General features: G+C 44.6%; 1 protein-coding gene across 9 annotated transcripts in view; it reads left to right on the top strand.

The window, feature by feature from the left end:
* The window catches only part of PTPRS (protein tyrosine phosphatase receptor type S), a 353,020-nt gene that overhangs the window by 251,625 nt on the left and 75,002 nt on the right, over positions 1-26,393 (top strand). For 7 of the 9 annotated variants that reach the window (XM_087922613.1, XM_087922618.1, XM_087922615.1 and 4 more), the window contains 3 exons: positions 5,298-5,603; positions 13,266-13,459; positions 18,849-18,966. The exons of the other annotated variants lie outside the window; for them this stretch is intronic. In XM_087922613.1, the coding sequence (XP_087778739.1) occupies positions 5,298-5,603; positions 13,266-13,459; positions 18,849-18,966 (618 nt within the window). The remainder of the gene's footprint in view (positions 1-5,297; positions 5,604-13,265; positions 13,460-18,848; positions 18,967-26,393) is intronic. 9 annotated transcript variants of the gene reach the window in all.

The following is a 26,393-nucleotide window of genomic DNA, read 5'->3' as shown; positions in this document are numbered from 1 at the left end:
CAGCCACGCTAACTAAGATGCATGAAAAATTAGGTTGAGCGTCTCTCTCTCTCTCTCCTTCTCCCCATAAACTGAAATATTTTATGGGCTGGAAATGGACAAAATACAGGAAGCCCTCGACTTACGACTGCAATTCAGCCCAACATTCCTGTGGCCAAGTGAGAGGTTTTCGTTAAACGAGTTTTGCCCCATTATACAACTTTCCTTGCCACAGTTGTTAAGTGAATCACTGCAGTTGTTAAATTAGTGACACACACCCCCCCGATTGTTAAGTGAATCTGGCTTCCCCGTGGGCTTTGCTGATCAGGTTGCAAAAGGGGATTGCGTGACCCCGAAGGGACACGGCGACCGTCATAAGTGCGAACCAGTTGCCAAGCATCTTGAATTTTGATCACGTGATGACGGTTTTCTGCGAAGGTTGAAACCATGAAAAAAAAAAACCGTTCACCGGTCGCATTTTTCAATGCCATTGTAACTTGGAACGGTCACTAAACGAACGGTTGTAAGTCAAGGACTACCTATATCTTGTGTTTTGGAAGATTGGTTTCCCACCGTAAGATGATGCTGATGAGATCAAAACAGGAAAGATAGATTCTTAGAAGGCAAAAAAAGGATGCGCCGCTGTGGCGCATTGGTTAAAGTGCGGTACTGCAGGGCTACTTCTGCTGACTGCCGGCTGCCTGTAATTTCGCAGTTCAAATCCCACCAGGCTCAAGGTTGACTCAGCCTTCCGTCCTTCTGAGGTCAGTAAAATGAGGACCCAGATTGTTGGGGGGGACAAGAGGCTGACTCTGTAAACCTCTTAGAGCGGGCTGCAAAGTGCTATAAAGAGGTATATAAGTCTAAATGCTATGTCAGGATTTCGGCAGTTCCTCCAATTAAATCATAAGCCTCGAGCCCCGCTCCCAAAACTAAAAAGGATTTATTAGAAGTTAACCTTCCGGCATTAGCCTGAGATATGTAATTCACTGTCATCCTTGATCCTTCTTTTCCCTCCACCCCTCTGGGTGTATCATCCTTAGCCATTGCTAAGTGCTGTGACCCTGTTATGAGCATCGCCAAATAATTCCAGTGTCTGCGCTTACATTCTGAATGTCAGTTTGGGAATTTGTCTAAGAAAATAAATTTTATAGCCTTTTCAAAACCCTCTTGTGAATCTCCCTCGCTGGGGGCCTCTTGATTAAGACCCCTTTGTCTTCAAAAGGCTGAATAAGCTAAATTTGGGGTGGATTTTATCCTTATTATTCCAGGTAGTCCCTCAATTTACCGTATCGATCCTTTTTTATTAGTTTTACAATAGAAAACACAAAAACACAAAGGCAAATCATGGGAAAAAGAGGGAAGAGAAAAGTGTAGAGAAGAAGGGAGGGAAGAAAGGAAAAGTATTGATTTCTGACTCCCTTTGGTGCAGTCGAATAAGATAATAGCATCAAACCTCAATTTTTTTTTACTTTTCCATAATAGTATAAACTAGCCATTTCTACAACAGATCTATCTAATCAATAAAACCCACAAATCAAAGTTTCATTTCTTGTTCCACCTCAAGCACAAAGTCCAGAAGCGGTTTCCAAGTAGAAACAAAAGTACTTGTCTTTTTTATTACTTTTATCAAAACACACAACTTACGACCACCATTGAGCCCTGAAATTCTATTGTTGAAAGTGAGACAGTTAAGAATTTTTCCATCTTAATTAGTTCGACCTTGACGCAAGAGGCGGCTTGTGCCTGGCGTCACATTTGCAAATGTTGCTGTCTTTATTTTGAGTGACCCACGTTTTTTGTTTTTTTTCAACCTTGGCAACATTTTTAAAGAGGTTCTGGACTTCCACTCCCAGAATTCTTTGTCAGCTGGGGGGGAATTCTGGGAGTGGAAGTCCGCCCATCTTAAAGTGGCTCAGCTCGGGAAAAGCAGCTTCGAACAATTTGGAAAACGCCACCTTGGTTTGAATTTGGTTTGGGAAGCAGGTGGAGACCTTTTCTATTCGTTTCAGCCAGGGTTTACATTCTTCCGGGGAAGTGTAGTAGCATCAGAGACAGTGGTGGGATTAAACCAATGTAACAACCAGTTCGTCTAAACCGGTACGTACCGGCTGAATCCCACTCCTGGTCAGGGACTGTAAATTGAACCCAGAACACTCTTGGCACCAGTTAAAAACAAGGGGGCCTCTCTGTTACTTTGTCCGCTGAAGCCTGTTATAAGCTGATAGGTTGGAGGGCAGGAAGAGGGGTGCATTGCGGGAGAGCCAGTGAGTTCAGGAACCTTCCATGTATCCCATCATCCCCAGCCGAGCTTTTGCGAGACAGTCTGATAGTTAACCGCTGCTGAAGGTAGGTAAACCAAGACTACTGAACGTGGACTCTAGAAGGCTTTGCTTGATGAATAATTTGAGGGTTGTTATTATTATTATTATCATTATTATTATTATTATTACGGTTATTTCCCTTATTTTATTTTATTTGGAACCCGACCATTTGGTTTATTTTAATCGCTTGATTTCTTTGCATTCCAAACTTCCCTGTTGCTTTTGATTGTCTGTCGCTGAGGTTTTTTGGGGGGTGGGAGGAAGAGGAGGGCGAGTTTAAGAAATTGGGATGTGTGAATTTTACAAGAGTTGATGAATTATTTTAAAGCGATAGCAGCTTGGGAATCAACGCTCCTCACCCCTGAACACAAACCTCTAAACCAGGGATCTCCACATTTGGCATCTACTTCAAGATTTGGGGGGTGTTGGACTAGAACACACCTCCCGGGTCCCTTTCAACTCCGCTATTATTCTGTTAAGACTTGTGGACTTCAACTCCCAGAATTCCTCAGCCAGCCAAGACTGGGGAATTCTGGGAAGTGAAATCCGCCAGTCTTAAAAGTTGCCAAATTGGGACAACCTTGCCCAAAAGAAACCAGGAAGCCCAAATGAGAATTTCCTTGAGCCTCCTGAAATTAAAGATTAGGTTTTTTTAACCAGATTTTATCAGCTGTAAAGCTTACCAGAAGTTCAGAAACATCTAAATTACAGCTAATTCTCGACTTACAACCCATTCCTTTAGCAACCAAAGTTATAACGCCATTGGAAAAAAAAAGTGACTGAAGACCCGTCCTCGCATTTATGACTGTTACAGCGTTCTCACACTTACGCGCGATCAAAATTAGGTCGCTGGGCAACCGACGTGCATTTACGACGGGCTGTAGCCTCCCGAGTCACATGAAAGCCATTTGCGACTTTCCCAGCCGGCTTCTGACCGGAATGGGGGCGGGGGGGGAGCTGGATTCATTTAACAACCGTGTGATTCACTTAACAACTGCAGTCTTTTACTGAACCACGGAGAGAAAAGTTGTAAAATCAGGTGGGAATGCTTAACAATGGAAATTCTGCTCTCAATGGCGGTTGTAAGTCGAGGACTACCTGTAGAACTCGCTAGCAAGCCTCTTTCACGGGGTACCTAACTGAAGATAGGAAGGTGAATATGAATCAGGCCCTTTTTAAACCAAAAAGAGGGCAAATCTGCCCCATAAACATTTTCCTTCTCTAATAATGCTGGTTAACACTGACCAGTCTGACACCTGGAGGGCATCCAGTTGAAGAAATCATTGGAATGAATGAATGAATGATAGGTAGGTAGATAGGTAGATAGATATAGATTGATATAGGTAGGTAGGTAGGTAGGTAGAGATAGATAGATAGATAGATGATATAGATTGATAGATAGATAAATAGATTGATAGATGATATTGATAGATGATATAGATGGATAGATAGATGATAGATAGGTAGAGATAGATGATAGATGATAGATAGATGATATAGATAGATGATAGATAGAGATTGATAGATGATAGATAAATAGATAATATAGATAAATGATAGATACATTGGTTGATAGATAGATGATGTAGATAGATGATAATAGATGATAGATAGATGATATAGATAGATGATAGATAGAGATATAGATTGATAGATGATAGATAAATAGATAATATAGATAAATGATACATTGGTTGATAGATGATGTAGATAGATGATAATAGATGATAGATAAATAGATAATATAGATAAATGATAGATACATTGGCTGATAGATAGATGATGTAGATAGATGATAATAGATGATATAGGTGATAGATAGATGATATAGATAGATGATAGATAGATAAATAGATACATAGATTGATAGATGATATAGATAGACAGACAGAAAAACAAACAGATAATGGCTAGATAGGTGATAGATGATATAGATAATGATAGATAGATAGATAGATAGATAGATAGATAGATAGATAGATAGATAGATAGATAGAAAGAAAGAAAGAAAAACCTTCTTTCTGCTCTGGCCACTAAAAGCCTTAATCATGGTTATAAATCTCTATTTGCAGCCTGCAGATTAACGAACGGAGACGATGTCCACCATTCTCCCTTGGTTGCCAAGAGGGAATCCTGGAAAGTGATGGATCCCTCCTGGCTTCTAGGCCAGATTGGGAAAGAAGCAGCTTCAGGGATGAGATGTGGCTGCTTTTTGGTGGAATTGTAGACGGACTAAATCCCGGCAGTCCTGAGTTTTTCCCAATGATGGGAATAGGATGGACGGTGGGGAGGATTTATCCCTTTGATAGGAATGGAAGAGGCACAATGTTCTATGCCGGTGTTTCTCAACTGTGGGGATTTTAAGATGGGCGGACTTCAACTCCCAGAATTCCCCAGCCAGCCATGGCTGGCTGGGGAATTCTGGGAGTTGAAGTCCACCCATCTTAAAATCCCCACAGTTGAAAAACAACTGATTTATGTGCTCTTTTTATGTTACAGTTTGTCACTTACAGCTAAAATATCAAAAGGAAAGTGTATTCCACAAAGCAGCGCCCAGGCCCTGACTAGCCCCCAACCAGAGAGTCAGAAACTCAAGATGGCTGCCACAATTGTGTCATGGCGGGTGCCATCTTGACTTTTTCGACCCGCTATGTGCCAGCTAGCCCAAGCCATGTGTGTCTTGAGTTGCGTTGCCTGCTTGCCTTTCCCCCGTTAATCCTTCGTTTATTTCCATTTTCATGGAAAAGAAGCCCATTTTTTTTTATTGGTTTTATTGATTGATTGATTGATTTCCAGATTTTATGCTCCCGACCAATTTTTTTTTCTTTTTTTTTTCTTTTTGGTGCGTTTCGTTTTGGGTTTTTTGTTATCATTTTTGTTTCTTTTTTTTTTCCTTTTATCTTTCCTATATTTTGTTTTCCGCCCGCCCCCTCTTCTCCTCCCCCCCTCCCCCCCGATTCCCGCCACCCCAAACTACCCCTCCCGCTACCGTAGAACCGTCTGCCCCCCCTCAAGACGTAAAATGTGTCAGCACCAGGTCCACGGCCATTCTGGTAAGTTGGCAACCACCTCCCGTTGAGAGCCAAAACGGTGACTTGGAAGGCTATAGCGTCCGGTATCGAGGCCTGGATCCCGAGGTCAGCGAATTGAAAGAGGTGAAGGATATCCCTGCCACAACCACCCAGATCATCCTGGAATCCTTGGAGAAATGGACAGAGTACCGCATCACCGTGGTGGCGCATACGATTATGGGGCCCGGCCCGGAAAGCTCGCCCGTCATTGTCCGTACCGACGAAGATGGTAAGTGGGACTTCTCCCTAAATTTACTTCCGTCTGTGTTTGTAACCTGCCTTTATTACTTTGACAAATAACCCAAGGCGGTCAACATAGTCGCCTCCTATTTCCTCCATAACAACAACTCTGTGAGGTGGGTTAGGCTGAGTGAAAGAGACTGGCCTAAAGTCACCCAGCCGGCTTTTATGCCTAAGGTGGGACTAGAACTCACTGTCTTCTAGTGATTGGCCTAAAATCACCCAGCTGGCTTTCATGGCTAAGGCAGGACTAGAAATCACTGTCTCCTGGTGATGGGCCCTAAGTCACCCAGATAACTTTCATGCCGAACACAGGACTAGAATTCATCATCTCCCAGTGATTGGCCCAAAGTCACCCAGCTGGCTTTCATGCCTAAAGTGGGACTAGAATTCACAATCTCTAGATGATTGGCCCAAAGTCAAGCAAAGAGACTAGAACTCACCATCTCCAGATGATTGATGCAAAGTTGTCCAGCTGACTTTTCAGGACTAAAGCAGGACTAGAACTCACTGCCTCCTGGTGATCGGCACAATGTCACTCAGCCAGCTTTCGTGCCTAAGGCAGGACTATAACTCCTCATCTCCTAGTGATTGGCTCAAAGTCACCCAGTTGGTTGTCATGCCTTAAAATAGGACTAGAACTCACCATCTCCTGGTGGTTGGCCCAAAGCCTCCAGCCAACATTCATGACTAAGGTGGGACTATAACTCACCATTTCCTGATTTCGAATCTGGTGCCTTAACCACTGGGCCAAACTAGTTGGTTCCTGGATGAAACAAAACGGACGGGGGGACTTGTTTTAAGATTCAAACGTAATTCCTGTTTGCTCCCACCCCCAGAAAGCAACATAAGGCCTACCTGTTTTTAAAATAACACCTCCCTTTCCGTGTGAGAAAGTGGGTTTTCTCGTTGCCAAAAACTCCAGAGACATTTTCTCTTTGGCTTCTGGATTAGGAATGGGTTTTGTTTTGTTTTGTTGATCCAAAAATCAGTGTTAACCTCTCGCAGAGGATTCAGCCAGGTAGAGCCAAGCCAATTCTCCCACGGAGAGGGGTTGTGAACAGCCATTAATGAATTTCTAATGGCACTTTATTTATTTTTGAGCGTCTCATTTATCAAACTCTCTGGAAAAGGAACCTGGTAGGATGCCCAAAAGTCAGCTGGATAATGGAGAAAATGTAAAAGTATGGTGGTGCCAATTTCCCTGGGATGATAAAACTAACTCTGAGTATTTAAATCGGTGTCTCTGCAACTTGGCCACTTTAAAATGTATGGACTACAACTCCCAGAATTCCCCAGCCAGCTTTCCATACATTATAAAGTGGCCGAGTTGCAAATTTAAAAGCTCTTTTGGGGCTGTATTGAACTACAGGTAGTCCTTGACTTATGACCACAATTTCTGTTGAGAGGCGTTAAGCGAGTTATGGCTCATTTTACGACCTTTCTTGCCTCCCTTCGTTAAGAGAATCACTGCTGTCGTTCAATTAGTAACATGGCTATTCTAGCTTCCCCGGGACACTGCAACCGTCATAAATGTGAGCCGGTTGCTCAGTGTCTGAATTTTGATCACCTGACCACGGGGATGCTGCAGTGGTCATAAGTGTGAAACACAGTTGTAAGTCGCTTTTTTTCATTGCCGTGGTAACTTTGAATAAATGAAGCTGTTGTAAGTCAAGAACTATCTGTGTATGGAACAATCTGCTTTTTTTAAAAAGAAACTGTTGCCCTGTTTTGATTTTCTAAGCCCATCATTTTTTTATTTACACCGATAAAATCCTCCCCAGTTGAAGTATATCCTTGGAACCAAGTTAGGATGACTCACCACTAATGGCTGGAAAGCCAAGCTAACTTTTCATAAAAGGTAGAAACTGGCAACTCTAAAAAGACCATAGAAATATTTTATTTTATTTTATTTAGTAGTTGCCATAAAAAAAGGGTAGGAGGAAAAATATCTGGAAGAGCAATGCAGCAATTTGAAAGCAAAAGAACATTACAACTCTTCTCTTCCAAAGATTGTAACTCAAGTACCAGAGCGATATTTTATTGACCCGACTGTGCCTGATTCCCCCTAAAGTTAAGAAAGATCCCTTCTTATTTATCCCTGGAAAAGAGGCCAGCAGGAGATCCCAATGTGGGTTAGATTGAGAACTCCCCAAAAATTCCTAGGAAAAGGCAGTGAAAAATCCCTTCCCAATTGCTCTCCCGAAAAATACAGGATTGAATCTACGGAGGTTCCAGAATGAAGCTTAAATCTGTGGCAATCTTTCTGTGTTCAGCCACAGCCGGATGGCTGAGAGTGTCAGGATTCCAGTAGTTATCCCCGATTAAGTCATGAACCTTAAGAGACAAGGAATAACGGATGGAAACTGAACAAGGAGAGAATCAATCTGGATTATTTCCAGATTTTCAGAGAGTGAGAACAATCAACCAAATGGAACAGAAGTTTTCTTTGGAAGCTGTGGTCACTTCATCACTGGAGGCTTTCAGGAAGAGATTAGACTCCCATCTGTCAGAAATGGCGTAGGGTCTCCCGCTTGGGCGGGGGGTTGGACTAGATGACCTACAAGGTCCCTTCCAACTCTGATTATCTGTTATCTGAGTCTCGAGCCAAACTTCCAAAACTAAACAGGATTTGTTGGGAGTTAACATGTCTGTACAACCTGGGTGTAGCCGACTCTGAGACACATAATTCACTGTCACCCTTGACCCTAGTTTTCCCCCCATCCCAAATGGGTGTATCGTAATTCATATCCTCCAATGGGACACAACCATAGCCCAGAGTCGTCATCAATCTTGTTCTCCAATTAGATTTTTTGCGGGACAGAAACTTCAGTCCCCTAGTTACAATCTCTGAAAAGCTATTTATGGAATGCACTTTCAATTTCCAAGCTGCCGCACTGCTCTTTCAAGCCCCTCCCCCCCGCCGCCATTTCTGTTGGCAACAGTAAAACAGGCATAGAACCGTTTTATGAGTTGACAGAGAGATTATTAGAAACTGTAGTGGCTTCTTGGTTTATATGACAACAGTGCAATTTGTTGGCCAAGGTCCTATGTCTTCCTACTTTTTAACCTAGTTAAAATTTTTACCTAGTTTGCTCAGGGAGTCCTCGACTTACGACCATAATTGAGCCCAACACTTCCGTTGCTAAGCAAAGACGGCCGTTAAGTGAATTCTGACCCATCTCACCACATTTCTTAACTGCCATTGTTAAGTCAATCCCAGCAGTCGGTAAGTTAGTCACACGGTTGTTAAGCGAATCTGGCTTTCTGCCCCCCCCCCCGACTTTGCGGGTTGCAAAAGGGAATCACGTGATCCTGGGACACTGCGACCCTCGTAAATATGAACCGGTTGCCAAGCTTCCAGATTTGGATAGGGATGCCACAACAGTCATAATGAAAAATGCTCATAAGTCATGGTTTTTTTGATGCTGTTGATCAAGGCTCATGATTGAATCGGAGTAACTGCCGGAATCCTGACAGTTGTCACTTCAGTCACTAAATGAATGATTGTAAGTCAAGGACTACCTGTATCCATGATGGTGAACCTATGGCACGTGTGCCACAGGTGGCCTGCAGAGCCATTTGTGTGTGCAATGCCACCACCCTCTTGCCTGCACTGTGCCCCAGCTGATTTTCGGCCTGTTTGAGGCCTTTTTCGGCCTCCTGGAGGCTCGAGGGAAGCCTCTGCAGCCTCGAGAGGCCGAAAAACGGGCCTTCCGGAAATACCAGAAGTGCTGAAACGGGCCTGTTTTTCGGCCTCCAAAGTCTGCAGAGGCTTCCCACGGACCTCCGGGAGGGCAAAAACGGCCTTCCTCAGACTCCAGAGGCTGAAAACGGTATTTCCAGAAGGCCCATTTTTCAGCCTCCCGAGGCTTTAGAGGCTTCCTTCGAGCCTCTGGGAGGCCAAAAAAGGCCTCAAACGGGCCAAAAATCAGTTGGGAGGTGTGCGCATACACAGTGCAGGTAAGGGGGCAAGGCACATTGCATTGTGGGTGTTGGCACAGGTGCGCTTTCGGCACACCACAGCAAAAAGGTTGGCCATCACTGACCTATATTCCACCAATAATTTTGCCCCAAGGTGATCAGCATGCCTTCTGCCCTTTAATTTAAGAAATTCCAACTTTGATCCAGCCCAACCTTGAGGTTAACAGGGCATTTTATTCCTTTTTGTCTTAGGAAATTTCCTAAATTATCCAAATTTAAGAGGGGTGGGGGAATTTAACGTGCTATCAGAGTAGAAGGAATAGCTGCAGTATATAAAAAAAATTTAAATCCAAGATAAGTTGATGACTGGTTTTTCACTGACTTATCTGTAAAGTTGCCATAGAGAAGAGACTTAATTAAGCTTTTTTTTTTTAACCCCTGGGAACAAATCAGAGTTCAGAGGGTGAAATACTTGGGGAAAACGCCAGCTAGAATTCTTCACTTCTCCAAATAAAGTTAGGGAAAGACTTTCTGAATTTAGTTTTATAGATAACCGCTTCTTTTCACTGGTTTCACGGTGACTTACAACCATGAAAACATCCGGCGAAAAACGTACCCTCAAATATATCAACAACAAAATGTCTCCACCGGTTAACACGGGGTAGTCCTTGACTTACGACCACAATGGGGATCAGGATTTTCATTGTGTTAAGCAAGGCAGTTCTTAAGCGAGTCACGCCCTATTTCACGACCTTTTTAGCTGTCTTCAGAAGAGAGCAGCCTTTGTCTGTCCAATGCAGTTGGACTGTTGAGTCGTGTCCGGATGGGTTTGTTCTCCTGTGTTGCACCACACGTTGATGAAGTGGCTGTTTTCTTTTTCCAATGTCTTAGATCTACACACGGCTCACCTTACATTAGGTTGCAAGTGACCTCCGGATGCTTCCGCTGACATAAATTACATGCCGGTTGCCAAGCACCCAAATTTTGATCACATGACTTAGGAGGATGCTGCAAGGGTCCCAAAGTGGGAGGAATGGCCCGTAAGTCACATGTTTCAGTGCCATTGTAACTTTGAATAAAAGCGAAATACCCCTCACGCATCATCACAAAATCTCCAGAATCGTGACGCCTGCACACTTGACATTTGGCACCTATGTTCCTCTTGGCTTCTAGGTGCTCACTAAGAAAGGATTTTTCAAAATGACCAACATCAGAGCGTTAGTATTTCCTATATTATTATTATTAACACGCTCTGATGCTAAGGAGTTCTACTCCCCCACCCCACCTGAAAAGAAATCTCTTCCAAATGCAAAACACGAGCAGAGGAGTTTTAGTTTCACAGCACCAAGCAGCTTTAGTACAGAACAGTTGAGCTAAGCCACACCCAGGCTCCTCACTGTCTCCTTGCTCACACAGCAAAAACTGTTTCACTTTCCAAACAGCCCTCAACTCTCTCACACACTGACAGGACGCTAGCCAGATGGATGCTGGTAGGCAGAGGCAGAATTTTTTTCCCCCCTTATTTTCCTCCCCAAAACTAAGACTGATCACATAGTTTCATAGTGAAGCCCGGGTATCGAGCTAGTGGTTATAAATGGATTTTTGTAAATTAAGGATTATCTCTGTGTATGTATGTGAGGGGGGGAAGCAGATCAAAAGAGATTAATAACTTCGTTTGAGATATTGCAGTGTCCATAACTCCTAAAAAGCGCTTTCTGATGCACTCTGTAGCATCTCTGTAGCGAAGTGCTCTAAAATGTGAGCATTTTAACATCTCCAGATTGGGCTTTGCAAGCCAGGTAGTTTTGCCAATTCAACCTCCACGAGGTTTTTATCACACACAAATCAAAGCAGCTAGTAACAAATTTGCGGCCCCTAACAGTCCTTGGTCACTGTGGGGTAAAGAACCAAATACATCATTCATTGTCTTCTCAAAGGGCGTCCCTTTATTTGTAATTCTGTATAGGGTACTCCCAGACTTACGACAGTTCATTTAGTGACTATTCAAAGTTACAACGGCAAATGAAAAAAAGTGACTTAGGACCCGTTTGCACACTTACGACCATTGCAGCATCGCGCCCCCCCCCCCCAGTCCCCCGTGTTCACATGATTTACATTCGGGTGCTTGACAACTAACTGATTCGTATTTATGACGGTCGCAGTGTCCCGGGGTTGTGCAATCCTCTTTTGCGTCCTTCTGACAAGCAAAGTCAATGAGGAAGCCAGATTCAGTTAACAACCGTGTGACTACTTGAACAACTGCAGGGATTCACTTTGTCAGGATTCCGGGACTTAATCCCAATTAAATCACACGAGTCTCGAGCCCAACTTCCAAAACTTCAAAAGGATTTATTGGGAGTTACATGTCCGGCACTGCCTGGGTGTAGCCGACTCTGAGGCACATCATTTACTGTCACCCTTGACCCCGGTTTTCCCCCCACCCCTCTGGGTGTATCCTAATTCATATATCCTCCAATGGGACACCTCCATAGCCCAGAGTCATCAATCATGCTCTCCAGTTAGATATTTGCCTGGCAGAAACTTCCGTCACCTAGTTACTATCTTTGAAAACATTTACGGAATGCACTTTCGGTTTCCTGAAAAAAGCAACTTATGACTGTTTTTGACACTTATGACCATGGCTGCATCCTCACAGTCACGAGATCAAAATACGGACGCTTGGCATCTGATTCCTATTTTGATGATGGCTGAGTGTCCCGGGGTCCTGTGAACCCCTTTTTGGTGACCCTCTGACAAGCCGAGTCAATGGGGAAGCCAGATTCACTTCACATCCGTGCGACTCACTCAACAACCGCAGTGATCTACTTAACAGCCATGGCAAGAAAGGTCATGAAAAGGGGCAAAATTCACTGTTTGTCTTAAGAATAAAAAATTGGGGGTTCAATTGTCATCGTACGTCGAAAACGACCTGTGTTTGTGAACGTACACAAAACACGCAGCGAGACACACACCGGCCAGCTTTGGCCACTGCAATGCAGTTCTGAATTGTGGCTCTCGCTAGACCCCTGGATGCACAAAACTGGGGCTTCCCGACATTATCTGAGCCGTGGTGGCGCAGTGGTTAGACTGCAGTACTGCAGGACTACTTCTGCTGACTGCTGGCTGCCTGCAATTTGGCAGTTCAAATCTCATCAGGCTCAAGGTTGACTCAGCCTTCCGTCCTTCCGAGGTGGGTAAAATGAGGACCCAGATTGTTGGTGGGACAAGGGGCTGACTCTGTAAACGGCTTAGAGAGGGCTGTAAAAGCACTGTGAAGCGGCATATAAGTCTAAGTACTAAATGGGAAGGAAAGGAAGGAAGGAAGGAAGGAAGGAAGGAAGGAAGGAAGGAAGGAAGGAAGGAAGGAAGGACTGATTGACTCTGGTGGCCCAATGGTGAGAATGCAGTTTTGCAGGCTGACTGCCCACTGCCATCAGTTCAATCCTGACCGGCTCAAGGTTGACTTAGCCTTCCATCCTTCCGAGGTCAGTAAAATGAGGACCCAAATTGTTAGGGGCAAGAGGCTATAAACCGATTAGAGAGGGCTGTAAAGCACCATAAAGCGGTATATAAGTCTAAGTGCTATTGCTATTTTCCGGTCCGCCCGAAAAGCCAGACACGCTTTCACTGGCCGCCTTCCACGACCAATTCCTCCTCTTAAAGTCCCAACCCTTTTTCCTTCCTCTCTCCCCTTTCCCTCTTCTCTCGCGTCCTCCTCCCTTTCCAGTACCCAGCGCCCCACCTCGTAAGGTGGAGGTGGAAGTCCTGAATTCAACGGCCATCCAGGTCTTCTGGCGCTCCCCGGTGCCGAACCGGCAGCACGGACAGATACGTGGCTACCAAGTGCATTACGTGCGCATGGAGAACGGCGAAGCCAGTGGGCTGCCCCAGATCAAGGATGTCATGTTGGCTGATGCTCAGGTGAGGAGGGCAGGGGAGAACAGGGGTGGGGGGGTATCTCTTCTTTTGGGAGGCAAGGCACTTCTTGTGCCTGAATTCGAACCCAAGACAACCTCACAGCTTATTAACAATGGGCGCTTCCTTTTTCTCCTCTTCCTCCTCCTCCTCTTTTCGGTGCCCGAGTCAACTTGTGACTTACAGCAGGGATCTTAAAAAAAACCTGAGTTTCCCTCCGTCCTTATTACAGGTGGTCCTTGACTTACAGCGGTTCACTTAGTGACTGTTCAAAGTTACACTGAAAAAAAGGGACTTACAACCAGGTAGCCGGTACAGAATGATTCGGGCAAATGGGTAGTTCCAGTGATCAGTTGGTCCCCTCCCACGAAATGCATCCGCTCACCGAACCGGTTGTTACACCGGTTGAATCCTACCACTGCTTACGACCACTTTTCACCGTTACGACCCTTGTAGGCATCCCCATATATCACACGATCAAAATTCAGACGGTTGGCAGCTGATTCATACTTATGACCGTTGCTAGGTCCCGGGGTCCCATGTTCCCCTTTTGTGACCTTCTGACCACGGGGAAGCCGGATTCACTTAACAACCGTTTTCGTAACTTAACAAGAATTAGGACAACAACAATACTTTAACCGCAGTGATTCACTGAACAGGAAAGATCGTAAAATGGGACAAAGCTCACTGAACAAATGTCTCACTTAGCAACAGAAAGGTTGGGCTCCATTGTGGTCAAAATTTGAGGACTACCTGTGTCAACATTCCAAAACTGCCTGATTTTTCCACTCACCCTCTCTTCCCTTCGTGCATCGAGCAACAATATTTTGGTGAATATTAAAGAGAGGATAGTCTCGTCCATTCGCTCAGTTCTAGAGGTAATCCTCGACTTACGACCACAATAGGGACCTGGAAATATGTTGTTAAGCAGTGCGGATATTATGTCAGGCATCGCACGGCTGCCCCCGATTTCATGAGGGTTTTGTTTTTTTTTGCCGTGGTTGTTAAGTGAATCAGCGAGGCATCGTGTTCTGACCCAGCTCCCAACACACGACAGGCCCTTTGTAGTTAACGAAATGTTCCTGTTGTGAGGAGCGCCAGCATCCGCCCTCTCACAGCAGGCTACGAAGTCCTGTGGAAAGTGGACGCTCGCTCCCTTTCCCCCTTTAACTGGCCCAACACACCAGTCCCAAAACTCTCTCTCGTCTTCCCACAGTTGTGCAAAGGAAGTCATAGGAAGGTGTGTTCCCTTTCTTCCAGCAGCAGATGCACACACACAACGCACACTCAGAAGGTGCTGTGGATTCCAAGAAGAATTCCGATAATTTCCAGGCAGGATTCGGAAGTGCGGGGTATCAGTAGCTGACCGGCCAGGAGATGAAGTCTGCCACACCGGTTCATCTCCGTCCCCTGCCTTTTATCCCCGGAGCTAGGGTGGGGCTTCAGTAGCCGCAGTGTCTCTTCGGTCCCAAGGGCCGGCCCATAGATCTCCACTGCTCTCCTCTCCTCTGCCTTCTGCGCATCTGTGTGTCAGGCACTGGACTCGGCTGTTCCTCCTCTTCCTCATCAGCCACCTCCAGACCTGGGGGCTGTTGACCCTCCATCTGAGGACTGACAGATGGCCCAGGCTCCGCCCACACACACACACACACCTTCTCTCTCTGCCAATTCCATTCCCTCTTCTCCCTGGGAACCTCCGGTTACCTTGATGCTGACCCTGACGGCCAAGCCGCTGCCTCCTCTAATTCGGCTACTGGCGGCTGACAGGTCACAACACATCGCTTCCCTGACGGCTTCTCCATCGATTTTACATGACGGAAAGCTGTCTGGGAAGGTCGTCAAATGAGGATCACGACCGTCAGAAAGACAGGCTGCTTGGCAAGTGCCCAGATTGTGATTAGGTGACCTCAGGGTATTGTGATGGTCGTAAGTGTGAGGACCGGTCATAAGTCTCTTTTTTTCCCATCATCATGTCCATAGCTTTAGAACGGCCGCTAAATGAATGGTCGTTAAATGAGGACTGCCAGTAATGATCCGATGCCAATTATTTATAAGGTAGAAGCCCGTTTCCGATTCTACCTGGGAAGTGCCAAGCCTTGATGTTTTAGGCATCAGAGCCAAGGATTTAACTGCATCTCTGCCCTAGGGAGAAAGATTCTAGTCCTCATGACAAAAAAAGCCTCATGGCCGTCAGGAAGCACTTTTTTGACACACAACACACACCCCCACCCAAAAAATTGACCCAAAGGAAGACTTTCTCCAGGTTTCAAAAGGCAATCGGATCCAACAGCCCGTGGCTGAAGAAGGAATTACAGGCAAGAATGGGAAAACGCTTACAGGCGCTGCTCGACTTGACAACCGCAGTTCAAAGTTACGACGACACGGCGGCGGGGGGTGGAAAGCAAGTTAGGATCGTTTTGTTGGTTTTTTTTTTTCAATCCCCGTGCTCAACGGATCAAACTTTGCCCACTTTGGCAGCCCGGGTGTATTCATGAGGCTTGCGCTGTCCGTTTGCAACTTCGAAGGGTCACTAAATGAATCGCTGTCAGTCAAGGGCTCACCTGTCGTTCCGAAAATGGCACTCCCTCCGGCCCAGTTCAGCTGCGCCGGCCCCCCCCCCCCTGTTAATAGAACGATTCATTCTTACTAACCTCACCGATCTTTCCTGTCCCCCCCGTTTGCCCCAGCAACTTCAGGGAGGCTTCCTAACACTGGCCTTTCTCTCCCCAGGCAGCCCCCCCACCCCCCCACCCCGTGCTCCCCACATCACCTCACTTTTCTTTCTCTTTCCCCTTTTCATCCTCACCTGCCTACCTTCTTTTGTTCAGTGGGAGACAGACGATACTGCCGAATACGTAAGTAAACTGCTTCCGTTGTGACGATCTCTTCTTGGCCTCCCTTCCCTGTTGTTAGTGATAGCATGGTGTTGAGTATCTCCCTTTCTCCCCAACCTTCCTCCCCGCCTTCCCTCCCCTGTTAAGTTTCGTGTGGCTTGGTGTGCTTCAGCCTCTCCGAATGTCGGGTTAGTTTCTTGGCATGGAATCTGGGTGGAGTGGGGCGCAGAAGTCCACCTAGGGATGGAAGAATGAGGGTGAAGCCAGCCTGAAGGTGCAGAGGTGCGGAAGCCTGTTCAACTAGAGGTGAGGGTTAGACTAGACGGGTGGGCTGCCGGGGGCTCGCGGGGCGTAGCTAAGACTCTGCGGGGCTTGGAGAGTCCCCAATAACTTCAGAAAGACAAGCAGCAAGGGAAAGCTCTTCGTAAGCTTAATAGAACTTCTGGGCATTCAGCCAAGAGCATTTCACACCTCGTAAAAGTGTGGCAAGCTAGATAAACGATCCACTCAGCGCTTGCTAGCGAGGAAAAGCCATTGAGAAAATCAGATCACATAGCCACTAGCCTTCGAGGGGATTAATTCCCCAATAATAAGAATCACGTAACTCATCAGATACTCCACTAAGACTCCAAGATCCCTCTCACAGTCACTGCTAGTAAGCCTGGTTTCATTAACCCAGTCTTTTATTTAAGTATTAAACGCACAAAATTAAGTATTAAACGCACAACTTTTTAGTATATTATCTTTTTTTAGGCAATTAGGGCAAAGAAGCGACATCAAGTTGGCCACACCCACCCAGTCACATGACCACCCGGCCACACCCACCCTATCACATGACCACCCAGCCACGCCCACCCAGCCAGTCATTAGGGCAGAGAGCCCCTTGCTATAAAAATGTGTAGCCCACCCCTGGACTAGCATAAGTGTGCCCTTGTTCAGAGCCTGTTAAACTAGTTTAAGAGGTGACGATTCGACTAACATAAATGTGCAGAGATGCAGGCCATGTTAACTTAGCTTAAATGAGAGTTAAAGTTTACAGAAATGCAAACCCTGTTAAAACCAGCTTTAGAAATTAGAGTTAAGCCAACATAGGTGTGCAGAGATGCAGATCCTGTTAACCCAGCTTTAGAAATTAGGGTTAAACCAACATGAGTGTGCAGAGATGCAGAGCCTGTTAAACTGAGTTAAGTGGTGAAGGTTAAACCAGCATGTGCCTTTGTTCCAACCCTGTTAAAGTAGTTTAAGAGGTGACGAATAGATCAATGTAAGTTTGCAAAGAAGCGGATCATGTTAAACTAACTTAAGTGATGGTTCAACCAACATCAGTGTGGCCTTATGCAGATCCCGTTAAAGCAGCTTAATACTTGACACTGGAAACTCCGCTAAACCAGGTTAAGACACGAGGGTTAAAAACAAGATAAGTGTCCTTTGTGCAAACCTAGCTGCTGTGACCTGCAGGAAATGCATCCTTTGGGCTTATTATTCTCTCAAGCAGCTGGTTTTTGTGCTATAGAAACTAGAAGCAAAGCTCTTGGTATTTTTCATTCTCTCCCTACAAAATGAAGCAAGAAAGAAGAGTTTACAAACAGATGTAAAAAATGATGTCGAGACTCTAGAAAAGGGTGCAGAGAAGAGCAGCAAAGATGATTAGGGGACTGGAGGCTAAAACACATGAAGAACAGTTGAAGGAACTGGGTAGGTCTAGTTTAATGAAAAGAAAGACCAGAGGAGACAGGGTAGCGGTGTTTCAATATCTGACGGGCTGTCACAGAAAGGAGAGGTCCTGAAAGTGAGAACAATCACTCACTGGAATGGCTGGCATCCAGAATTTGTGAGCCCTCAAGCAGAGATTGGACAGCCATTTGTCTGGAATGGTATAGGGTTTCCTGCTTCAGCAGGGGGTTGGACTAGAAGGCCTCCGGGGCCCCTTCCAACTCTGTTCTTCTGTGGTCAATACAGTGGAGAACAGTAATTTTTTTCCCCCCCCTTTGGAGTTCTGAGTTCCTCTGAGGAACCAACAAAAGTCCCATCGACAAGACCCTTTTCTGTGAAGACGAGAAAGAATGGAGCCCCTTCCCTCGTCAAAGCTTTCGGTTTAAAACACGGGATTTATTCCATTGCAAGTTGTGGGTTTGGTATGGCGAATGTCAGGTTTCCCTCCCCATCCAACCCTGTTTCCTTGTGATGTGATGTGATGTGATGCGATGTGTCAAGGATTGCTTTGTGCTGTGTCTTGCATGCTGGGCCCCAATTATTTTTCCAAAGGGAAGGAAAAGGAAAGGAAAGGAAAGGAAAGGAAGGAAGGAAGGAAGGAAGGAAGGAAGGAAAGAAAGAAAGAAAGAAAGAAAGAAAGAAAGAAAGAAAGAAAGAAAGAAAGAAAGAAAGAAAGAAAGAAAGAAAAGGAAAGAAGGGTGGGTGGGTGGGAGGAAAGAAAGGAAGGAAGGAAAGAAAGAAAGAAAGGGAAGGATGGGTGGGAGGAAAGAAAGGAAGGAAAGAAAGAAAGAGGAAGGAAGGAAGGAAGGAATGGTTTTTTGTTTTAATTCTTTGCTTTAACTCCTCAGGAAATGGTCATTTCTGGACTTCAGCCAGAGACCACCTACTCGGTCACAGTAGCTGCCTACACCATGAAAGGGGACGGGGCCCGGAGCAAGCCGAAACCGGTCGTGACCAAGGGAGCAGGTGAGCACCCCAGAAGGGTTGGGTCTTCTTAACCAACCCTACAAGACCCTTGTCTAATGATTAGTCATGGATACTTTCTGGATGCCTTACACCTTGACTTACACGACCAGTCACTGAGCAGTCATTCAGAGTTACAACAGACCTACCTTCAAGTTGCTTACGACCCAGTGAGGGGCCCTCTGCAGTCATATGACTGAACTTTGGTCACTCAACAGCAACAATGTCAGGATTCCGGCAGTTACTCTCCATTTAAATAATGAGTCTCGAGCCAAACTTCGAAAACTTAAAAAGAGGATTTATTGGGAGTTAACATGTCTGGCACTGCCTGAGTGTAGCCGACTCTGAAGCACATCATTCATTGTCACCCTTGACCTTGGTTTCCCCGTACTCCTCTGGGTGTGTCATAATTCATATCCTCCAACGGGACACCTCCATAGCCAGGAGTCATCAATCATGCTCTCCTGTTAGAATTTTGCACAGCAGAAACTTCCGTCACCTAGTTACTATCTTTGAAAACATTTATGGAATGCACTTTTGGTTTCCAAGCTGCCGCACTGCTCCCCACTCCCTTTCTGTTGGCCACTCTAAAAAGACCATAGAAATGTTTTATGAGTTGACAAACAATGCCCCTTGTGGCCATTTGCAGCCTTCGACCCCACATGACTACATTTTACAACAGTTTAGTTAGTCCAAATCCATCTCTTACATCCATGGCATTCGCACTTACGATTTCCACCTTTGCCTTTTAAAAAAAACGTCGTAAAGTCGGGTTGGTTACGTGACTAACTTGTGAATTATGACCATCATGACTTAGGACTGCAATGGGTGGGCTCCATTGTGGTTGTAGGTGTACCTGTGCAATGAAAAGATTGAAAATCTTTGAAAATCAGAATTGGACAATTGGTGAGAGAGACCAAATGAAGTCTTCAGGTGTTTCTCCTTGTTGTCAGGGATAGCTCTGATACCAAAACAAAAAAAATATTCTTTTTCTTCTGTCTTTGTTCTTTTCTCATTTTCCTCTTTGCTTTTTTTTTTTTTTTTTGAGGAATGCACAACTGAGATAGCGAAGTGTTTTGGGTGTGTACACTGATTTTATGTGTGTGTGTGTGTATCTTTAAATATATTATACAGGTGGTCCTCAATTTACAACTACAAGTGAACCCCAAATTTCCATTGCTAAGTGTGTTATTTGTTAAGTTAGTTTTATCCCATTTTCAGGGATGGAATTCTACCGGTTCATGCCGGTTCTATAGAACCGGTGGTTATGATTCTGCACAGTTCGGAGAACCGGCAACTACAAGTGAACCCCAAATTTCCATTGCTAAGTGTGTTATTTGTTAAGTTAGTTTTATCCCATTTTCAGGTGTGGGATTCTACTGGTTCATGCCGGTTCTATAGAACCGGTTGTTATGATTCTGCGCAGTTTGGAGAACCGGCAAATCATGCCTCTGGCTAGCCCCACCCCTCTCTACCTGCCCCGCCCCTCCCAGTCAGTCCTTATTGGGCATGCGCAACATCGCGCACATGCCCGATATCGCTGAAAGCATTCTTCCCTGCTAAGTCACTCCTTAGGGTATTTCTTTCCCCCCCCAACGATCAGCTGTTCCGATGATCAGCTAATAGTCATTCTGATGTGCCAGGATCTCCTTCGCTGTCTTACTGCTTCGCCCAGGAGGCTTCCCTGAGGCCCAGGAAGGCAAAAAACAGAACGAGGGGGAGTACAGCAAAAAAAACCCACCTGCCCCCACCTCCACCACTCGCACTCCATTTTTTGCCTTCTAGGCCCCAGGGAAGCTTCCTGGGAGCAAAACGCCTCCCCAAAGGAGGCTTCCCTGAGGCCCAGAAGGCTCCAAAACTGAGCGTGCCCCCTCCCCCCGGTCTCCGTTTTTTTGCCTTCCTGGCCACGCCTACAGAACCGGTTGTTAAAAAATTGGAACCCCACCTCTGCCCATTTTATGACTTTTCTTGCCACAGTTGTTAAAGGAATCATTGCAATTCTTAAGTTAGTAACATGGTCATTAAGTGAATCTGGCTTCCTAATTGACTTTGTTTGTCGGAAGGTCGCGAAAGGGGATTATGTGACCCCCCCTAATGGGACACTGCAACCGTCATAAATATGAGTCAGTTGCCAAACATCTGAATTTTGATCATGTGGCCACAGGGATGCTGCCACGAACGTACGTGTGAAAAATGGTCTTAAATCACTTTTTTCAGTGCCATTGTAACTTCAAATGGTCACTAAACGAACTGTTGTAAGTTGAGAACTACCTGTAAGCACAGCCCTCACCGTAATAATCCTATATCAGCTATATTAAATTTTCTCTACATGTTGACATAGTCTATTAGCTTTTATTTGCCTTTTTATTTTTATAGTTTGTTTCCAGAAATCATCCTTTCGCACACAGGCTCTCACTGTATCTAGAAATCATATGAAATGGAGAATTGAATTATTTTTACAAAACCATATTACATAGAATAACTCTCCATCTACGCTCGCTATGTTATTGGGTTTGGCATACATCTGGATTGATGCAGAGGTAGCGTTCCGCCTGTAATTAATTTAAGAGGCTGAGCAAGTAGTTTAGTACAGAATTTATAGTCTGCCTTAAGTAATGAAATAGAAGCTTGCCAGGGTAGATTGATAACATGAAGATTAAAATATATTTTGGTAGAATTCTCCAGACAGCTAAGTTGAGGACTAGCAGTACACGCCCATGTTAAGATCATCTGCGGTGGGGTGTCAGTGACAGAATCATCCTGTTATCTAGTTTGGATCATGAAATGTCTGCAAGAAAACCAAGCTCTGAGCACCAAGGATCCCACAGTCATCTTCTTCCACCTCCTCCTCTTCCTCTTCCTTCTCCTCCTCCTCCTTCCCCACTCCCTTCTAGCTCTGCTGATGTTAGCTAGTTGGGTCATGAAACATCTGCAAGAAATCATCCAAGCTCAGAGAGCATCAAGGACCCCACAATCTTTCTCCTCTTCCTCCTCCTCCTCCTCCTCCTCCTCCTCCTCCTCCTCCTCCTCCTCCTCCTCCTCCTCCTCCTCCTCCTCCTCTCCCTTCTAGCACTGATGATGTTACCTAGTTTGGGTCAGAGGGCTCAGAGGGCATCAAGAACCTCACAGTCATCCCCTTCCTCTTCCTCCTCCTTCCCTGCTCCCTTCTAGCACTGATGATGTTAGCTAGTTGGGTAATGAAACGTCTCCCAAGAAAACAACGAACTCAGAGAGCACCAAGGACCCTAAAATCCTCCTAATCCTCCTCCTTCTCCACAAAACCCTTTCCCTTCTAGCATTGATAATGTTACCTAGTCAGGTCATGAAATGGCTGCAAGAAAGCAACCATGCTCAGAGGGCATCATTTCAACCCCGAGTGACAAATATTCACTATTTATTGATTGCATACTTCGCTTGGACATAAATGGGGGTTGGGCTTTGATCATCTGCTTCCATTCCCTTTTTTGACATCAGTCCCCATAAATCCCCTTATTTCCATTTCCACCCCCTACAAAACAGAGGGGGATATTCCAGCCGAAATATTAAACAGAAACCCTTGATGTGCCTAATATTTATGAAAATTACTTTTCATAACATCAACTTTTATAGCAAGCCATTTGTGGAAGTAGTCTTTTTTTTTTAATTCTTTCATGATGCATCAATAGAAGCAACACAGTGCAGCCTTTTCAGCAGATCAGCAATTAGTTAAATGTTCAATGTCTTTCTTCTTCAAAATGATAATTTTTAATTATATTTCCCAATGTTTCAGGTAATGCTTTTTTTTCCCCTGAAATCTTTGCAGTGGGTCAATGATCACTGGATTTCTTTTCCACTGCTAAACATTTGAAGAAGATAATTAATTCATGTATTGGCTGTTTTCTCCATTGGCGCTCAGTATAATTTATTAGATAAAAGCCATACAGGTAGTCTTTGACTTAAGACTAAGTACAGTTGGAAGATGAAATCCATTCCCTGGAAGGATGCTTTCTTGGGGACCATTCTGTTTTCACAGATCTTGAAGCTCTGGGGTTTCCTATCATAACTTTAAAACACGTGGACTTCAATTCCCAGAATTCTGGCTGGGGAGTTCTGGGAGTTGAAGTTCAAGAAATTCTCGTCCTGCCTTAGGCATCAAAGCAAACTGGGTGACTTTAGGCCAGTCCATCTCTCTCTCTCTCTCTCAGCCCAGCCCACCTCACAGGGTTGTTGTTGAGGGGAAAACAGGAGGAGGGAAAGTAGTATTATGTCCAGGTAGTCCTCGACTTATTACCACAATTGAGCCCCATATTTTTAAGCCAGTAAGTGAATCTGGCTTCCCCGTTGACTTTGGTTGTCAGAAGGTGATTACATGGCCCCAGGAAAACTAAACTGTCATAAATACAAGTCATTTTCCAAGTATCTGATGTTTCATTACGTGACTATGGAGATGTTGCTGTGGTCCTGTGAAAAATGGTCGTAAGTCACTTTGGGGGGGTTCCGTTATAACTTTGAACGGTCACTAAATGAACTGTTGCAAGTCAAGGACTACCTGTATGTTTGCCGCCTCGAGTTACTTATAAACAGCAATAAAAGTGGGGTAGCAATCTACTGCGTTTCCCCAAAGATAAGACTTGGTCTTATATTAATTTTTGCTCCAAAAGATGCATTAGGGCTTATTTTCCAGTTAGGGCTTATTTTCAGGGAAATAGGCTAGTAAATGCGTCTGGTTGACAATCTTAACGGACTTATTTTTGGTGTAGGGCTTATATTACAAGCATCCAGAAAAATAATGTGATAAATAAATACACCATGAAATTGCCAATATTGCGGATTGCTAGTGTGGAAGCACCACCTGTCTGAACAGGTGATAAGCACCTGTACTCCTTCCCCTCCCTCTCTTGGCCCTCCCCCCATCGTCAAGACAACCCAGCTACCAATCAAATGGCAGCAGCCAAACCGCAGCAGCCAATCAAAGCGTTGATTGGGCAGGAGCCAAGAAGAAGGGGAAGACAAGATGGCTGCCTGAGGACTCTGTCGCCACAGCCATTTCGAAGAGGAAGCTAAATAAAGAGAGCCAAACACCCGGAGTCAAATAAAGAGGCAGATTGAAAGATAGACTGTCCTGATGAGGAGAGGACACACAGAAAGGAGGCTGCAGCTGAAAAAACTGAGGAGAAAGAAGCATTTTATCCCTTCCCTCAGAGTGGCATGAGGAAAAAACTCTCCCAGCTCTTTCTCTCAGAGGCAATAAAAATTAGGGGGGTGGGAAAGGAGAAAGATAAAGAACCCCTGTCAGGAACAAATACACTGAAAAGATGGGGGAAAGAAAAAATTTTGGATGGAAAAGAAATAAAAACCAGAAACTTAAAAACACAGGTTGAATTACAGGTAGTCCCCAACTTACAATTATTCATTTAATGCCCAAACTTACAACGGCATGGAAAAAAGTGACTTATGAACATTTTTCACACTTATAAATGTTGCAGTGTTCCCCATGGTCAGGTGATCAAAATTCGGACTCTTGGCAGTTGTCTCGTACTTATGACAGTTGCAGTGTCCCAAGGTCATGTGATCCCCTTTTGCACCTTCTGACAAGCAAAATCAATTGGGGAGGCTAGATTTGCTTAATGACCCTGTGATTCACTTAACAACTGCAGTGATTCAATTAATAACTGTGGCAAAGAAAGCGGGTAAAATGGGGCAAATCTCACTTAACAACTGTCTTGCTTAGCAACAGAAATTTTAGGCTCATAAATTGAGGACTATCTGTAAAAGTCCAATTAAACTCTGCAGGAAAAATGTTACCGCTTCAGAGAGAATGACTATAGAGATAGAGAAAGATTAGTACTACAGATAGAGATAAATCAGCCATAAAGCAACATATTAGCGATGCAACATAGAAAGAGATGAGAGATTATCGTGAAATTAGGCTTTAAAGAATATAGTGTAGATAAAGAGCTTAAAGAAAATGGTTAAAATTGATCGATTATATACCGTCAACTCTTGGATAGGCCACGTAGATAGATTTTCTCCGACCTCCCAACATTGCTTCTATAAAGAATAACAGTTGGAAGGGACCTTGGAGGTCTTCTAGTCCAACCCCCTGCTCAAGCAGGAACCCTTGTCAGCCTTGGAAGCCATATTTTACTCGGAAGTTTCGAGGCTGCCGCATTCAGTGCCTGGAAATTTGGCAGAGGGGATTTCATAGTGAGATAGAAGATTAGACACAACAACATTCTTTCTCGGAAAGTCAAGGACATGTTTCCCTGCACCTGGAAGGGAGTGTCTGGAGGAAGGTCTCCAATTGGGGTGAAGATTTGATAGGGCCATGTGATGGACTGGCGCATGCAGGGGAGGGATCTTTGATTTTTCTTTTGGGAAAGGAAAACTCGGAACTCTCAGATTCGGGTTTTCCCAGATGTGTCAATAGGACAACTGTAATAAAATGGAACTTTGAAGAAATGCTTGTCATGGAGTTTATTGGTTTGGAATTGGTTAGTTGAAATGTTGACAACCTCTATAACAATTCTAGACCAATAGCTATCCAGTCTCTTCTTAAAAACATCCAGTACTGGAGCATTCATAATATCTGGAAGCAAGTTATTCCACTGATTAATTGTTCTCACTGTCAAAAATTCCTCCTTAATTCCAGGTTGCTTCTCTCCTTGATTAGTTTCCATCTGTTGCTTCTTGTCCTGCCTTCAGGTGCTTTGGGGGATATGTCGATCCTCCTTATTTCTCTGTGACAGTCTTTCAGATATTGGAAGACGGCTCTCATGTCACCCCTGACATTATATTAGACAAACCCAAATCCATTCTTCGTATGTTTTAGCCTCTGGCTTCCTAATCAACTCTGTACTTTATCTAGAGTTGCGACATCTTTTTTATATTGTGGTGACCAAAACCGGATGAGTCCATCCACTTTGTTGCTGGTCGTCCTCTTCTCTTTCCATCCTCCTTTCCCAGCATCAGAACAAGATCTTTAAGTTGTTCGGTTGGTTGTGTGCCATCAAATCAGGATTTACTTTGAGTGACCAAACAAGGTTTGCTCCAGGATGATCTGTCGCCAACTTGGCCCTTCAGGTCTTTCAACGAAGAACCCATCACTGATGTAAACTGAATTCATCTCCCTTGATGCTGGTCCTTCTCTTCTTTTATTTCCTTCCACCTTTCCCAGTATTACAGCCTTCTCGAGAGAGCCATATCTCCAAAGTAGGATAATTTGGGCTGGAGTTAAAATAGAAAACATGTTTTATTATTAAGAGTCATTTCTACACTGGTCTTCAACTTGATTTCTTCTAATTGTGCATTTCTTTTATTCATTTGTGTAAAATAAAAAGACTTTCCCTAGTTACCAGGGGAGAGATTTAAAAAATAAAACCAATCAATAGTCCAAGTTTCCAGTGGTTTGTATCTATTGAGTCTAAGTCACAATCTAAGCAGGTTACTCA

The sequence above is a fragment of the Pseudonaja textilis genome, chromosome 1 (assembly GCF_049901715.1).
Source record: "Pseudonaja textilis isolate UNSWEBS1 chromosome 1, rPseTex1.2, whole genome shotgun sequence".
Taxonomy (NCBI): domain Eukaryota; kingdom Metazoa; phylum Chordata; class Lepidosauria; order Squamata; family Elapidae; genus Pseudonaja; species Pseudonaja textilis.
This window is presented reverse-complemented; position numbering and strand designations above follow the sequence as displayed.